The 18,651-nt window shown below is 37.5% G+C and overlaps 1 protein-coding gene across 1 annotated transcript in view; it reads right to left on the bottom strand.

Annotated features, from left to right (window-relative positions):
- Window positions 1–3,372: 3,372 nt before the first annotated feature.
- LIN9 (lin-9 DREAM MuvB core complex component) overlaps window positions 3,373–18,651 on the bottom strand; it is an 83,204-nt gene continuing 67,925 nt past the window's right edge. The window contains exons 12-15 of the mRNA XM_058533597.1: window positions 9,657–9,782; window positions 5,596–5,775; window positions 5,344–5,441; window positions 3,373–4,855 (exon numbers count right to left, since the gene is read on the bottom strand). Coding sequence (XP_058389580.1) covers window positions 4,750–4,855; window positions 5,344–5,441; window positions 5,596–5,775; window positions 9,657–9,782 — 510 coding nt within the window. The 3' untranslated portion in view covers window positions 3,373–4,749. The remainder of the gene's footprint in view (window positions 4,856–5,343; window positions 5,442–5,595; window positions 5,776–9,656; window positions 9,783–18,651) is intronic.

Genomic DNA, 18,651 nt, shown 5'->3' with positions numbered 1-18,651 from the left:
TTCTGCTCTACAGCACTTAGCACAGTGCTTCATTCCATGATTGCTCAGGACATATGATGTGGCCGTGAAAAACATTGCTAAAAGAAACAAGTTTCTGCAAATGTAGTTTATAGCCAGTAATCATTATATCAGCAGGCCACTGTGCTGAGAAATTTAACTTAGTTAGAAGCATATCTTTGGCTTGTTCAAAGTTTAGTAACGTGAGTCTTTTGGTTTCAGGAGATGTCTCTTTCTCAATTTATACATGAAGAATGTATGTCAATTACCGTTTCTAAATTAGCCTGAGATAAATTATTGTTTTCATATGTTGAGGGATCCCAAACTCCTGAGGACCGAAGGAAACTGTTTGTATATGAGGTAACCAGAGGTGAAGTTCCTTTGTAAACTGCACTTTGGAGGAGGCTCATGGCGAGGCCAGGACTCACGTCTTGATGGTTCTAGAAGAGTCCAACCTGCGTTGAATGGCTTAGAGATCATCCACGCCAGCTGTCGTAATTTTCATAGAGGTGTTATTCAGATGGCTTGTAGAGTAGCAAATCCACTATTAAAAGCAACCAGGACATAGTTCAGGCTTTAGTAGCAGACCTGACTTCTGAACCTGTCAAAACTGTCTGAAACCAAAAATGAGATGATAAACATTAGCTATCATTGTTTTTACTATGTGCCAAACCTTGTGCTCAGGGCCTACTGTGGGGGTGGCCAGGAGGTCTCACAATCATTTTCTATCTCATTTAGACTTGTGACGTGGCCAAATGATATGATACATTCACAAACTTACCGTTCACTAAGGATCACATTTTCGAGTAAATCTTGTATTAGCTTATTTATTTATTTATTTATTTGTTTGTTTGTTTTTGTGAGGGAGATCAGCCCTGAGCTAACATCCGTGCTAATCCTCCTCTTTTTGCTGAGGAAGACCGGCTCTGAGCTAACATCTATTGCCAATCCTCCTCCTTTTTTTCCCCCAAATCCCCAGTAGATAGTTGTATGTCATAGTTGCACATCCTTCTAGTTGCTGTATGTGGGACACGGCCTCAGCATGGCTGGAGAAGCGGTGCATCAGTGCGCGCCCGGGATCCGAACCCGGGCTGCCAGTAGCGGAGCGCGAGCACTTAACCGCCAAGCCACAGGGCCGGCCCTTGTATTAGCTTATTAATTGTACTATTGCATTTACGTTGTGTTGTTTTCCCCAGTGAACAATTTGAAAATCTACAGATATTTAAATCTGGTCACATTTTTAATTTCTAAAAATTGTGGGATCGTCTAAGAACAGTAGACTGCACCTCTCTCAAACTCTTGAGACCCTAACTGCTAAATGTGTTACAAGTATTATATGTTTAATCCTCACAACTGCCATAGGATGTAGGGACTACTATCATTTTAAAGATCAAGAAACTTAATTTGGGGCCAGCCCACTGGCCTAGTGGTTAAGTTCAGAACACTCTGCTTCGGCAGCCCAGGGTTCGGTTCCCAGGTGTGGACCTACACCACTTGTTGGCAGCCATGCTGTGGCAGTGACCCACATAAGAAATAAATAGAGGAACACTGGCACAGATGTTAACAGGGTGAACCTTCCTCAGCAAAAAAAAAAAAATAAAAATTAAGTAGTGGTTCACAATCAAACAGCTAATAAACGACAGCTGGGTCTCAACCTAGGACTAACCCAGTCCATCCATTTATCCCCCACCATATAATGCCTTCTATTTTGGCCTGGCCTTTGTAGTCAGGACTAACGATAGTGTGATGGCTTTAAAGACACCCCTTGAATTGGAATTTCTACCTCCAGGTGAGTACTGTCTCATCTTTCAGAGCAATCATCATGGGAGACTGGACTCTTATTGCAGGGACACTAATGTCGCTCAGCGCTCTTTTGAAACTCTTCTTTGTTGAGTCCACAAATATTTGGTGCCTCTAAACAGGCGCTTTACCAGGGCCTGGAAGTAAAATGGTGAGCAAAACCAGAAATGGTCCCTCTCCTCATGGAGCGAAGAGGCCAGTATGGAAACAAAAGAAGATACATAAAATTGCAGATGTGACAACTGCTGGAAGGAGAGGTACACGAGCACCTGGAGATGATGTGGTCCAGGAAAGCTTCCCCAGAAAGTGATGCTGAAGGTAAGGTCTGTAGGATGGTCAGGAGTTACCAAAGTGAAGAGGAGAGGGAACACAGAGGGCACTGCATGTGCAAAGGCCCTGTGGAGTAAGGAGCAGGATGCAGAAATTGGTAGGGGAGGCCAGACCATGCATGGCTTTGTAGGTCTTGTAAAAGAGTTCTGAATTTGTTCTGACAGCCATAGACTGTAGATGGGGACAACGTGACCAAATCTGCATCTTAAGAATATCACTCTGGCTGCCTTTGAGGAGGGCTGAGTGGATACTGGAGATAAGTTAGGAGATGACTGCCATGCTCCAGGCTAGTGATGACGGAAGCTGGGCTGAGAGTAGTGGTGATGATGAAGATGGAGAACGTGCGTGAATTCAAGAGAAAAAATGTAACAGGCAGATTTTTTGGTCGATTCTCAATGGTGAGCAAGTGAGGCTGACTTTTGGAACTAACTTAAAGTAATTCAGAACCAAATCTACACAACACGTGGTGTGCTTGTTTGTTTTTGCTCAATCTGGCTTTGATGGCTCTCTTTAGAGCTCCAAAAATGTGTTAACCAGTAGCAGCATCATTCAAATTAATGTACAGCTGACCCAAAGCGACTACTTTGAATATATAGCTTTCTTCTTCCTAAAATAAAACTCCAACATAATCTTAGGCACAGTTACTACCATCAACACATGATAGCACTGAAAGACACAGTGCTTGATTAAAAAACAGCTGTCCCTCGGTATCCACGGGGGATTGGTTCCAGGACGCCCTGTGCAGATGCTCCAGTCCCTTAGCTGGCCCTCTGAATGGGCCAGTTCTGCCTCCGTGGATTCAACTAACTGTGGATTGTAAACGTATTACACAGACCGATCAGCGGTTGGTTGAAGCCGTGGGTGCGGAACCCGCGGATACAGAGGGCCGACCGTATGTGCAAACGGAGGTACGTATAATTTAAGTGAGATGAGTAAGGCTTAAGTAATGGAAAAGGAATAATGCTTACCTAATTTCTAGGCAGAATATATTAAAATCAACCTTTCACTAGGTCTATAGTAAGCCAAGTAACTTACTTGCTTAGTGTTTTCCACAGTGATTTACTCAGATGGAAAAAAAAACCCTCCCTAAAATAATATTGGATGGTATCGTAATTCAAAATGACTTGGTAATTAATCTGTGCCATTTCCCCTCAGAATATAATTTAGTGGAAATTGCAATTCTTTAAAACTTTTTTAATAGAAGGAATACTTACTAACTTATATTAAATGAAAATGTAGACAATATTAATTTTCATAGATCAATTTATTTAAAATTACAAATATTAAGAATAAAAGATTTATGCATTTCTTAATTAACATAACAGTTTAGCTAAATATAAACTCTGCACTAAAGTTTTGCAGTGGCACAATACCAACAAAGAATATGGAAGCATTTTTAAACTATACAAAAATTTCAAATGGAAAATAATCTTATTTCAGTTTTATTATACATTAACATATAAAAAGTCTCATTTTATGAGACATCTAAAAGAATCAAAGCCACTTCTACAGCTATATCTTAAACTCCAAATCTGAAAACAATTTATTATATTTTGACTTTATAATATTCTATATTAAAACAAAGGAAATTCCAAATACACACTTTTTACAAGATTAACATTTTAGGCAGGGTTTTCCTTAAAAAAACAGAAATCAAAAACAAAAAAACCCCCACAACCGAATACAAACCTTTTTTCTGCATTTCACAGCACTGGTTATTATATTTGTTTTCCTTATAAAATCTTTTTACTTTATAAATTGTGTACTGTTGGATTTTAACCAGTAATCTGGTTCAAAAGTTGTGCAAATAAACAAAAAATAAGAAAATAGTGTATCAGTCTTTTTTTTTTTAATAAATCTCATAACAATAGCACTTTTTGCCCTGAATTGATGGGAAAAGACATGCCAAATCCACTTGCTGAAATTTAGCATTTTGCAGTAATTTTTTTTCCTGCTCCTTCATTTTCTTTCAACAAACAACAAAGGTTTCTTTTATAAATTATGATAAATTAAAATATTTATTATTATAAAATGATTTATAGAACCATGTCACATCACAAGTATATATCATATATACTTGTAAAGTCCATATTTCCCATCTATATTCCAGTGGCTTCCTTAATACTAGGACTTCTCATATCGCATGATGTTATCTTTTGAAGACTGAGATGGCGATCAACTAAATAAACTGGAGTTGTAATTTTCTAGATGGAATTTCCACATTGCCACGCGTATGCACAAAAAGACCATGTTTCTTCATGTTCTCCATTGCAGTAGTTGTCTGTATGTGTTGGGTTGAATTCATGCACGTTAAAAAATGGTCAACATATTCTTCCATGAAATTATATTATGTTCAGACATTTTCAGTTTAAAAATAACTTGCTAATAAACCTGTAACATAAGCAATGCTACTGCAGCTGAATAATAAAAGAAAAATAAATATAATGCTGGTCAGCAATGCTGGTTTAAGAAGCAGTACAGTATATTAAAATGCCTTATTTGGAGACTTAAATTTCTCTTTATTTTCCAGCAGTTAGGTTATTTGGTGTTGGAAGCCTATATAAAGGAAAAGAACTTCTCAAAAACAATGTCCTAAGCAGTTGGAGTAATTAAATCTTCTATTCAGTCTCTGTTGGTGTTATTTGCTGCAAAGGCATGTAAGTTTCCCATCTGGCTTAGGCCGCTCTGAATATGTGCAACATGGATTTCTACGTTATTCTGAAAGCAACTAAAGAAAGAAGAAAACATGGTTAACAACTTTATTTCACAAAATTAAGAAAAACGAGTTTTAAAAAAGGAAGAGCTGAATTGTAGTTAGGGAATAGCTAAGATAATGACCCCAGGGGAGGAATAAATCTCCTCTTTCCATTAGCCATAATTCTACTTCAGTACTAATTTAAAAAGTATGCTCAAAAGAAGCAAAGGAGCCACGGGAGTGCTGGAAAGACTGGGGAAGCTCTGTTTCCAAGTTTAAGTTTCATGCCAAACCCAAACCTAAATACTGTATGTCTTCTCATTCCTTTATATCAGAAATATAAAAAATCCATGTGAAATTTGTATTCTGTCAACAGATTGGATATAACTGAAAAGCTCTTTTATAATTTAAAGGATAAAAATTACATGAATGCTTCACAAATATGCGTAAGTCTTAAAACTTGTGCTGGAAATCACTATGAATTTAATATAAAAATGACTAGGGTACAACTTATGAATTACCTGATATTAGAAGCATCTATTGTACTTTTGATATCATTTAATGAATCTGTAAGTGATTTGAATTCAAAGGAATTCAGGTCTCCTCCTTCTGCTAGACACTAAAGGAAAAAAAAATTTCAAACTTTAATTGAAGTATAGTTCAAATACAGACAAAAATATCTGATATAATCTATGGATTATAATTTTTTAGTATCAAATTAGCATAGATTGTTTAGGTGTCAAAATTAAGAAAATATTTTCTCTGAAATTTACCTTAATTTGTAATAAAATAGCTGTAAGCTTGGAGATTAAGTCTGTCAGGTTTTCGTTTTCAACACAGGGCTGTCCTGTTGAGGAATTTGCATGCCGAACAATTTCCTGCGCTTCTTCCTCGCACCTTCGTCTCATGTCTGTTGGGTGATCTGCAGGCTGCAGCCCCTGGTCTGGAGCAAGCTGAATACAGATGATTGAAACATATGACGTACATTCATAAGGCCATGATAATTTCTGTGTGTTTGTGCCCTGTCTTCAGATTTGGATTTTTACAAAACTATTATTTATAACAAAAATGTTAACTCTTACCTTAGAAATTTTTTCTCCTCTAACAGTTTTTTTTTTCTGATTTGTTTTATTTTTTTGGTAACTTTTAATTTTGATATAATTTGAAACTTCTAAAAAAGAATAGAACAAAAAACTCTTGATAACCTTTCACCCAGATTCACTATTTATGGTTTACTCCATTTGTCTTATTTAACATTTGATCTCTGTGTGTATATAATTTTTTTCCCGTTAACTATTTGAGAATAAGTTGCCTCTTACCCCTAAATACTCCAGTTTGTATTTCCTAAGTACAAGGATATTCTCTTACATAACCATAGTGCAGTTATCACAATCAGGAAATTTAACATTGATATAACACCATTTTCTAACAGTCCATATTCAGATTTCATAAATGTCCCAATAATGTCCTAGACATAGCTATTTTCCCCTGAATGCATTTGGCTGTCATGTCTGTTTAGATTCCTTTATTCTGGAACAGTTCCTCAGTCTTTCATGACCTTGATATTTTTGAAGAGTACCAGCCAATTATTTTGTATAACGTCCCTCAATGTGGGTTTGTTTGTTTCCTCATGGTTAGACTGAGGTTATGCATTTTTGGCAGGAATACCACAAAAGTGATGCTGAGTTCCCAGTGCATCGTGATTAGGAGGTACATGATGTTGATCTGTCACATTACTGGTGATGTTATCTTTGATCACTTGGTTAAGGTAGTTAAGTGTCTTCCAGATTTCCCCACAGTAAAAGATTTTCCCTATGTAACTGATAAGTATTTGTGAAGGGATATTTTGAGGCTATGTAAAGATTCTGTTCGTCACCAAACTTTTACCCACCAGTTTTAGCATCTATTGATGATTCTTGCCCTTACCAGTCATTACTATGATGGTTGCCAAATGCTGTTTTACTCACTTACCATTCTTTCTACATTTATTAGCTGGCATTTTACAATTAGAACTTTTCCTTAAAAATTAATTAGTTAATTAATATTATGGACTGATGGATTCTTATTTTATTCAATGGGTTATGATCTCTTACTGTAATTACTTATGCTGAAGCTCAAATTGTCCCAGATTTGGCCAGTGGGACCCCTGTCAAGCTGGATCCTTTTGACCTGACCCCATAATTTTTGGGGCACATTTCACTTCCCTTGCACAATAAGATGGTCCAGGCTCATCTTCCACTTTCTCTGTGCTACCTCTGGAATCAGTCTCTTTTTCAAGAAGCCCTGTCTCCTTTTACTGGAGAACAGTGTTTAGAAACTAAGATCTGGTGCTGGGTGTATTCACTGCTATCAGGGTGTCACTGCTTCTAGGCTCTCTCTACAGATACACACCTTACTTACATCTGTATTATAAAAATAAGATGAACCATGAGTTCATACTGATTCTTCCTATTCTAATCTAACACCACAGGGTTTGTTCTAGTCTTCCTCTTCTCCATAACTCCCTACTCCAAAGGTGAGAGACCTGGCTCCCATTATCTTCAATAAACTTATTTACTCATGTGCCCCATCCTAGAATACACAGAGTTTCAGAACTGCTAATCCATACCACTATGAGAAAAAGTCCTACTAACTAGAGTTCAGTATTTGTTTCAAGTTTGATTTACCTTTAGACCAAGGGTATATAGTCAATACTATGTTCCAGTTACTTGGATTAGTTTTTGCCCCCTTCAGTGTGTTTATGTTATTCCTTTGAAATATAGTTAGGTTCATTTATTTCTGTTTGGATTCCATTTTACCTGTATTTGTTGGGGAAACAGACACTCAGAGAAACGTCACTCCTCCTTGCTCCCCAGTCCCCACCCCATTCCCAAATTAGTTTCTGGTTTATCCTTCCTGTGTTTATTTTTGAAAAACTAAGTAGACACATGTATATTTTATTTCTGCTTACCCAAAAGGTAACATACTATACATCCTTTTTTGTACTTTACTTTTTTCACTTAACATATCCTGGAAATCACTCCATACCAGTAAACAGAGAGCTTCCTCATTTGTTCTTCTAGCAGCACAGGAGTCCACTGTGTCGATGCACCATAAGTTATTTACCCAATTCCCTATGTATGGGCATTCAGGTTTTTCCTAATATTTTGCAATTACCAGTAAAGCTGCAATCAATAACTTTGTCCTCTAACACTTTTTAAAAAATTTTAATTGAAGTATACATAAATACATAAAAGTTCACAAAGCATAAAGTGTATGGGTTAATGAATTTTCACAAATCAAACATGCCTGAGAAATCAGCATCTCGATTATGAAACGAAACATTTATTACCAGCCCCTCAGAGGTCCCCCATAATGCCACCTTCCAGTGTAATACCCTAAGGGTAACCACCTTCCTGACTTCCAGCATCATACATTAGCTTCTGCTGGCTTCTGAGCTGTATATAAATGGAGGCATGCATTATATATTCTTCTGTGTCTGACTCCATCTGTTCAACATTATATCTGAGTTCATCCACAGTGCTCCATGTAGTTGAGTTCACTCATCCTCACTGCTGAGCAGTCTTCCATTATATAATTATATGACAGTTTACTGATTCATTCTAGTACTGATGGGCATTTGGCTAATTTCTAATTTTTGGCTATAATAAACAGTGATGCTATGAACATTCCAGTGTATGTTTTTTGCTAAATACGTGTTCACATATCTGCTTGGTATATTCTTAAGAGTAGAACTGCTTAGTCAGAGTGTTCTCTCTGAGATGTTCTTATTTTAAAATCAATATTGTACTTCCATGAGAGGTTTGTGAAAATTAAATCGTTTTATTTTAGAAAATGAGCCTATCACAAAAGGCCTTGTGTACATAATGAAATTATATATACAAAAAGATCGATGAGCAACCCACTTCTGCACCTATCATCAGCTTTGTTAAGTGTCCTCTTGAACACATTTGCTATGTAGGTAAGTGACAACTACCAGGAAAATAAAAATAAATGATAATGGATGGCTAGAGGAATGAGCAAAATATACTCAGAGTTTAGTTATAAGTAACCACAGTTCATTTCCCTCAGTTCAATTCAAGTGGATTGAGAACATCACCTATGGCAGATCTTGGAGATTTATCTATGAGGCTAGTTATCATAAAAAGCTAACAGTTTAAGAATCTCCTGTCACACATAGTGGTGGTTTTACTGGAAACATAAACCTCTAAGAATGCAAATGCAGGGGCATTCTAAACTCATCTCAATCATTTAATTCTGACCTTGTAGTAAGAATTTCTTAAGTAGTAAGAAACTTCAATTTTCGGTGAAATGGTTAAACCACCTTCATATGTATCATTTTATGTGCATGATAATGATAATTCACAAATAAGCCTATGATCTATGTGTTTGAAGTTCAAGAAGCCATAGTTCTAATGTAAAGTTTAAAGAAAGAGCAAACAAAATTGTATATACAGCATGGTCATAACTTTGTGAGAAAAAGCATGTATTTAAAAAAAAAAGCTGAGGTGAAATAAATCAAAATATAGTCTTTAGGGTAGTGGAAATAAGAGTAAATATTTTTCCGGATTTTTCTAAATTTTTTTGGAGAGCTGTATCATTTGTAATTCAAACAAATAAAACATCAACAGGATTGATAGCTTACTGTGTGAAAATCATTCTTCAACACTGATGCTGTAAGAAGTAAAAATATATATAAAATATGGTTCTGCTAAAGGACCTCATACATATATTCGCTTAGTTTAAGTTTTCTAAACTGTGAAGGTAACAGTATTAAGCTTCAAATAAGAGTGGAGGGCGCAGCCCCCAAGGGAAATGCATACAGATGACCTACCTCATAGCAGTACTGCTGAACTTTATGCAAAACTTTGTTTAGGTCCTTGTTCAGTTGTTCAAGCTCCAGAACAATTGTCGCATATCTCCGCTGAAATTCAATGCCAATGGGCATGGAATATGACTTCTGAGAAGGAAAAAAAATCAGATTTTGATCAGGGTTTTTTTGAGCAGTGCAATTTCAGTTATCTCACAGGAGATTTGACTTATTTTTTTTTTTAATTTTATTTATTTATTTTTCCCCCAAAGCCCCAGTAGATAGTTGTATGTCACAGCTGCACACCCTTCTAGTTGCTGTATGTGGGACGTGGCCTCAGCATGGCCGGAGAAGCAGTGTCAGTGCGTGCCTGGGATCCGAACCCGGGCCGCCAGTAGCGGAGCACGCGCACTTAACCATTAAGCCACGGGGCCGGCCCGAGATTTGACTTATTGAAAACAAACTAAAGGTTACTGAAATTGTCTATACTCAATATGATACTTCTTGTATGTGATAACAGTATTATGGTTATTTATGAGATTGTCTTTGTTCTTAGGAGCGTTGTGATGTCTGCCATTTACTTTTTTAAAAAAAGAGATGTTATATATAGAGAAATTAAATGAAGCAAAATTTTTGAATCTATATACATGTTCCTTATATTAGTCTTTCAATTCTTTCATAAGTTTGTCATTTTTCAAAATAAAAAGTTGGTATAAAATTGTATGTGCTCATTTAGACTGATTCTCTATCTGGAATCAATCCAATACAGCATAATGGTTAAGAGCATGGGTTCCAGAATCAGATTATATATGTTCAAATCCCAACTCGATCACCTACTAGCTGCGTGACTTGAAGCAAGTTCCTTAATCTCTGTGCTTCAGTTTCCTCATCTGCAAAATGGGGATAATAGGAATATATACCTAATGAGATTATGGCAAAGAGTAAATGAAATAATACATACTAGCATACTGCCTGCCACATGGAAAATGCTCAATAAACGTTAACTGTTATCATCAGTGCCACCACCATTCCATATTCGCTTCCTACCAGAAAGTGTAAATGGACTTGGGTTTGATGTGCTTGCCTCTCTTCACAATACCGCCAATAAATTACACTATCCATTTCACTCCAGCTACAAATGCTGCAATGAGACTTCTCCAGTCAGGCCAAATTTCACATTTCTTTTTCCAGAGGACTTCTGAGAAGGTGGATCATCATATACTGGGGAAGCACAACTGCTCCTTCTAGGAGGTACAGTTAAGGAAGGAAAGTGTACCTAGACTGTATAGGGAGAAACTGCTTACACCAGCTCCAAATCACAGAATTATAACTGTTTGAACTAACAGAAACCTTCGAGATCATCGAGTTCTGCCTTGTCAGAACTCGATGTCTTGTTGAACAGCACACACCATTAATAACGTGTTGACGACTTAATGATGAAGATGGCTAACGTAGTGACTAGGGCTGACTAACATGCCAGGCGCTGTTCTATGTGTTTGATGGGATCTTACTGAATCCTCGCAACAAGCCCACGAGGAGGGTACCATACGTCATTATCCCCATTTTGCATATGGAGGAATCGGAGGCCCATGCACGACAGCCAATAAGCACGTGGGATCTGAAGCCAGACTGCATCAGTCAGAATTCCTCCCCCACTGTGGGTCTGACGCAGTGAAAGAGGAGGAGGGGAAAGAATGTCACAGGGAGAGTAGGGAAGGGATAAGTTCTGTACAAGCCTGGAATCATCCAGGACATCCTACTTTTTAGTTTACTGTTGGTGTTTCCTGAGTTGTTTTCCCCTTCCTAAGGCTCAGTTTCTGTGAAGTTAAGCCCACTGCACTAACCAAAGGGTTAGTATTTTATAAGAATGCATGAATGCAATAAACAGGACAAGGTGAATTTAACTTCATTTCCCTGTTGGGCTGGATTAGGGATTACTGAGGACATGGTGTTGAGTTTAAGCATTTGATCAAGTCTTTCCTTGAGGATATGTGTATATTTTGGCAGATTCAGAACTAGTTATTCAAAATCAAAATGATTAAAGGCTCTGTATCATCCTGCATAGAATTCAGTAGAGGGGGTCAAAAGCCTTGATCCTCAACTTTTGTGTTCAACGTACTTATGAGTTATTTAAACAAAGGCATACAAGGACTTTACACTTGTACATCAAAATGTACAAAGCTGGGAGACGGCTAATTTGTTAGATAATAGAGTGAGGTGACAAATGAACGATTAAAAAAAAAAAAAACAAGCCTAAAATGAAATGGATATCATCCTCTTCAAAATTATCATCAGGTTATATCTCTAATTTCTCAAAATACTTTTGGAGCCCCCCTTTCTTTTCTTTCTTTTTTTTGTGAGGAAGATCAGCTCTGAGTTAACATCCATGCTAATCCTCCTCTTTTTGCTGAGGAAGACCAGCTCTGAACTAACATCTATTGCCAATCCTCCTCCTTTTTTTTCCCCAAAGCCCCAGTAGATAGTTGTATGTCATAGTTGCACATCCTTCTAGTTGCTGTATGTGGAACGCGGCCTCAGCATGGCCGGAGAAGTGGTGCGTCAGTGTGCGCCCGGGATCCGAACCCGGGCCGCCAGTAGCAGAGCGTGCGCACTTAACCACTAAGCCACGGGGCCAGCCCATCTTTTTTTTTTTTTTTTTTTTTGGTGAGGAAGATTGGCCCTGAGATAACATCTGTTGCCAATCCTCCTTTTTTTGCTGAGGAAGATTGTCTCTGAGCTAACATCTGTGCCCATCTTCCTTCATTTTGTATGTGGGACGCCATCACAGCATGGCTTGATGAGTGGTGAGTAGATCTGCACCCAGGATCCGAACCTGCAAACCCTTGACTGCCTAAGCAGAGTGCATGAACTTAACCACTACGCCACCAGGCCAGCCTGGAGCCCCCCTTTCTAAAACTGTTCTCAAAGTCTTCAGCATGTTTTTCTTTTTTTTTTTTTTTTGAGGAAGATTGGCCCTGCACTAACATCTGTTGCCAATCTTCCTTTTTCTTTTTTCTCCCCAAAGCCCCAGCACATAGCTGTGTATCATAGTTGTAGAGTTGTAGCTCTTCTATGTGGGATACCGCCTCAGCATGGCTTGATGAGCGGTGATTAGGTCCACGCCCAGGATCCGAACTGGTGAACCCCGGGCCGCTGCAAGAGAGCACATAAACTTAACCGCTACACCACTGGGCCAGCCCTGCACATCTTCCTGAATATCCCTAATGATGGCAAACGTTTTCCCCTATGTCTTTAAATATTCAAACTATGAAGTATTAATCTATAAAAATAAACGTAAAAGAATGACCAAACCAATTTTGGAAAAGGAGGACAAACAGGGAACTTGTACTGGTAGACAGACTAAATAGTGTGGTAGTGGCACGGATGACAAATATATCAATGAACAGAACAGCAGGCAGTCTTTATACAGTAAACGCCCATATATATGTATATGTATGCCTGGCACATATGCTTGTGTGTGTGTGTATATATATGTTGTTTATATATATATGTGTTTATGTGTTTATATATGTGTATATATAAATCTTAGGAATTTAGTATATAATAAAGTTGCCCTTTCAAATCAGTGGAAAAAGATGAACTATTAATAAATCGGGACTATTAGCTATTTGGGAAAAAAATAAAGTTAGATCTCTAACTCACATCATTCAGAAAAGTAATCTGAGGATGGATTGAATATCTAAATTAAAATAAACCACTATAAAAGTATTGCAAGAAAATACAGAAGAATATGTTTATGAACAAGAGGTAGAGAAGCTATTTTCTTTCTTTCTTTCTTTTTTTGTGAGGAAGATCAGCCCTGAGCTAACATCCATGCCAATCCTCCTCTTTTTGCTGAGGAAGACTGGCCCTGGGCTAACATCTGTGCCCATCTTCTTCCACTTTATATGGGGCGCCGCCACAGCATGCCCCGACAAGCAGTGTATTAGTGCGCTCCCGGGATCTGAACCCAGGCTGCCAGCAGTGGAGCGCACGCACTTAACCACTACGCCATCCGGCCAGCCCCCAGAAGCTATTTTTAACAAAACACGAAAACCAAAAACTAGAAAAGGGAAAATATTGATATATTGACTACATCAAAATTTAAATTTTCTGTACTATAACATCATGAACAAAGTTAAAAAAAAAAAAATACATAGCCAACAAACATACAAAAAGATGTTCAGGGGCCAGCCCCATGGCCTAGTGGTTAAGTTTGGCATGCCGCCCTTCGGCGGCCCGGGTTCAGTTCCCGGCGTGGACCTACACCACATGTTGGCGGCCACGCAGTGGCAGCAACCCACATACGAAATAGAGGAAGACTGGCACAGGTGTTAGCTCAGGGCGAATCTTCCTTAGCCCCCAAAAAAAGATGTTCAATTCTACTAGTAGCCTTAGAAATGAAAAAATAAATCAATGAGCGATTTGGTTTTCACCCACAATTGTTAACAATTTAAGAATCTTATAATACCTAGGATTGAAGAGGATGATCTACATTTACTGATATTGTGAAGTGAAAAGAAGAATACAACTTAGTATAACAATTATTTTAAAAATGTATCCCCACCCAAGAAAACCCCAAAAGTATATATTCTATAGGTACTTATACGTACAAAAGTGAATAGAAGGAAGAAAAAATACACATCAAATTCAATAAGAATAATAATTTTTTACAATACATTCAGGTTTTACATGTATAAATTTTTTTAAAAGCAAAAAATACAACATTGAGTTAGGTCTGCATGAATAAAGTGAGCCATAAAGTCAGATATTAGGTTGAGCCATATGCAATAATTTAATACTTAAGACAACTTTTGGTCAGAAACAAGGTATGATAGCAAAGTAATCAATAATTTTCTTGTGTGGCTTATAAGGGGATCCTGAAGGCAAACACTCTACAGACGTGCTTTTAGGGGATAAGATGGAAAATGCCAGGCTTAGCAGTTCATGTGTAAGGGTGTGGGAGTTTTAGCTGGCCATAAATTTCTATAAGCCACCATTGCAATAAGGCCAATGTCAACCTACACAGCAAGCGTACAGCACCCAAATATTGGATAATACTAATTCCACTGTATGAAGCATTAGTCTGACCTAATCTGCATTACTATATCCAACCTGGGCTCCACATTTTAAGACAAATCAAAATAACATCCAGAGGAGAGGAAGTAGAATTGTAAAGGGATTCAAAATCACATAATATAAAAAGTAACTCAAGGGAAAGGGATCTTTTAAAAAATTAAAAAATAAAAAAATTGGGAAATATTTATTACACAAGTAGTTCCTGAATATATTCCCACTGTGACAGAATAAAACAATATGAAAATAGAGCACAACAAGGAAGTCCCCAGTCACCTATCTGTGCCCGACACACTGCCCTCCAAGGCACCATTGTCAAGTTTGCTGTGCAGCTTTCCAGTCTCCTTTTTGAGGCACTTCATCACATACACATACAGCTTTTATAAAGATGGGATCCTGCTGTAAATATCCTTCTACAATTTGTCCAATTCACTTAATGTGTTTTGGAGCGCTTTCCGTGTCGAGTGAGATCAAGGTTGTTCCCTTGAGGAACTCCAAGGGCTCCAACAAAACGGCTACAGCCATGATTCGTTTGACTGGTCCTCTTTAGATGGACATTTAAATTGTTTCCTTTTATTCTTTTTGCTATTACAAACAATGCTGTGATGAACATTCCTGTATGCAAATCTTTGTGCATATACATGATTAATTCTCCAGAATGACACCCTAGAAGAATTGCTGGCTCATCAATACGGCCAAGGTGCCTTCCAGAAAGACTGTAATCACTTACATGCCCACCTATAGTGCATGAGTGTGCCCATTTCTGCACACATTCACTAACGCTTTATTTGAAATATTTACAAAACTGATGGGAGGACCAGGAATAGTTAATCTGAAAAGGAACAGAGGACGGCAGAGGTGTAAGGCGTCTTCACATATTTTAAGTTACCACACAGAAGATGTTCATACTTGCAGAGGGTAAAACTAGCACTAACGGAGGAGAGTTACTGAATCAACATAAAGAACTAACAATGAATTAGGCCACTTTCTTCTTCCGTTTTGGGAAATTTTCTTCTATTATTGTTTTGATAACTCCCTCTTCTCCATTTTCTCTGCCCTCTCCTTCTGGGTATCCTATTGGACCTTTTGGGATTGGTCCTTAATCTTAATTCTCTCTCAATTTTAATTTTGCTCTTATACTTTCTCTCTTAATTTTTCTCTCATACTTTCCATTTCTATTTTTCAATCATACATTTTGGGAGAATTCTTCAACTTTTTCTTCTTAACCTTCTATTGAAAATATTTAAAATTTTCTTGGAATAGAAAACACATTTGCATGTTTTAAAATTTAAAAGTTAAGTTTCCCTCTAAACTCAGCCCTCTAGAAAGCCGCTCACTTTCTTCTCTTCGGAAGCAACCAATATTATCAGTTTCTTCAGCATCTTTCCAGCGAGAGTCTAAACATCCTCAAAGAAAAAATATATATATATTTTTGCTCTCCTGACCCCACTCTTTTTTTCAAACAGATGGGAACATGTCATATACATACTCAGCACTCTGCTTTTCTCTCTAGACATCGTATCTTGAGGATTGTTCTATATCAAGTATTTTAAAAAGACTTTCCCTGTTTGTTAGAGTTGCATGGTGTTACACTGTAGACGAATTACAAATTTAACCAGTTCCTTACTGATGGGTATTCAGGTTGTTTCCAGTCTTTAGGCACTGTCAACAATGCAGCAATAAGTAACTGTGTATGCATTTTGGACAAGGGCAAATATCACTGTAGGAGAAGCTCCTAGAAGTGCAATTGCTAAATCAAAGGGCTTGTGCATTTTTAATCTTGATAGATATTGCCAAAACGCCCTTCGTAGAAGATGTACTAACTCACATGTAAGAAGGCCTATTTCCCCACATCCTCACCAATAATGTTTGTTACAACTTTTTATTTTTGCCAGTCTCATGGGTGAAAAGTAGGATGTTGGTATATTTTTAATCATTTCTCTTAATTATGATTGACTTTGACCACTTTTTCACATATTCAAGAGTCATTTGTATTTTCTTCCCTATGAACTGTCTATTCACAGCCTTTGCTCACTGCCTTCTGGGTGATCTTGTTTTTATTTTTGTGAGGAAGATCAGCCCTGAGCTAACATCTGATGCCAATACTCCTCTTTTTTATTTGCCAAGAAAGATTGGCCCTGGGCTAACAACCGTGCCCATCTTCTTCCACTTTATATGGGACGCCGCCACAGCATGGCTTGACAAGCGATGCGTCGGTGCACGCCCGGGGCGGAACCTGCAAACCCCGGGCCGCCGCACTTACCCGCTATGCCACTGGGCTGGCCCCTGGGTGATCTTTATCTTATTGCTTTGAGGGAGCATTTTCTATTTTAGAGAAATCAGCCCTTTGCGATATGAGTCGCAAAATCTTTCCTCAATTTGTTGTCTTTTGATTTTACTTACATGGTGATTCTTGCCATGCAGAAATTTTTACTTTTATGTAGGCAAATTTATCAATCTTTTATGACGTCTGGATTTTGTGTCATGCTTAGAAAGTTTTCGTATTCTTTAAATCTGTAAGCTCTTTTTGGTTCTTTGCTTCTTTTAATAGCATCCCATTTACGGACTCAATATTTTCTTTAATCTCTGAATATATTAGTTTTTAAAATTTATCTTCTTTTCCCTGAATTATGTTTCCTTAGGTGTTGGTTTTCTCTTTCATGCTACTTTCCTTGAATGGCCAGTAATCTCTGGTTGTTTATTCATATTTACTAAAGGAATGGGTAGCCTCTATGGGTTTCCCTAGTGTTGCTCTCTCTCTAGGTCCTTGTGAGAGGCAAGTGTAACTATGTATACAATGAGATACGTCAACTGTCAGGTTGTGTTTTAGGGTGAGTGGAGAAGGGGTACCTGCCAGGCTGTGGGCTCCCTAAATGAGACCAGAATGAGACCTCTCATTCTGGTATAACTTCATGCTAGAAAACTTAGTATTTTATTTTTCATTGAGAAGTATTACATACATGGAGAAAAGTGTACAAAATATAAATGTACAAGTCAATGAATTATCAAAAGTAAACACTTGTATAAAAACAACAGTTCTTAAAAAGTTAAACACACCTACCATATGATCCAAGAGAAATGAAAACACATGTCCATTCAAAGACTTGTACATGAATGTTCATAGCAAGTTTATTTGTAATAGCTAAAAACTGTAAACAACCCAAATGTCCATCAACAGGTGAATGGATAAACAAATTGTGGTACATCCATACAATGAGATACTACTTAGCAATAAAAAGGAAGGAACTATGTTGTGTGAACTTTGAAACACACAACCAACTGGATGAATCATTATACTGCAAGAAGCCAGGCAAAAAAAGAGTATTTACTGTATGATTCCATTTATATAAAATTCTAGAAAATACAAACTAATCTATAATGACAGAAAGCAGATCAGTGGTTCCCTGGAGCCTAGGGTAGAGGGAAGGATGGATTAGAAAGGGCTTGGGGAGATTTGGGGGGAAGGGGAGAAGACAGAAACATTTTTAATCTAGCCTATGGTAATGGTTTCATGGGTACATATGTGTATACATACATATACATATATACCTGATCAAGCTGTACATTTTAAACAGGTGTAGTTTATTGTACATCAATTATACCTCAACAAAGTTGGGGAAAATAATAATGGGAAAAACCCACCCAGATCAAACAATAGAACATTGTTAGCACCCCAGAAGCCCTCCTACCTTACAATCATCTCTCTCTTTTCTCTCCAAAGTAACCACTATCCTGACATCAGACATGACAGTTTAGTTTTTGAACTTTATATGAAATGCAATTATACAGGATATATTCTTTTGGTACTGGCTTCTTTCCATTAACATTAAGTTGGTGAGATTCTTCTACACTGTTGTGTGTATCTGTAGTTAATTCATTCATTGCTGTATAATATTCCTTTGTAGAAATATGATATATTCAGCCATTCTACTGTATTCGTTGC

The sequence above is a fragment of the Diceros bicornis genome, chromosome 38 (assembly GCF_020826845.1).
Source record: "Diceros bicornis minor isolate mBicDic1 chromosome 38, mDicBic1.mat.cur, whole genome shotgun sequence".
Lineage (NCBI taxonomy): Eukaryota > Metazoa > Chordata > Mammalia > Perissodactyla > Rhinocerotidae > Diceros > Diceros bicornis.
The sequence above is the reverse complement of the archived record's forward strand: the minus strand, read 5'-3'. Positions and strand labels throughout refer to the sequence as shown.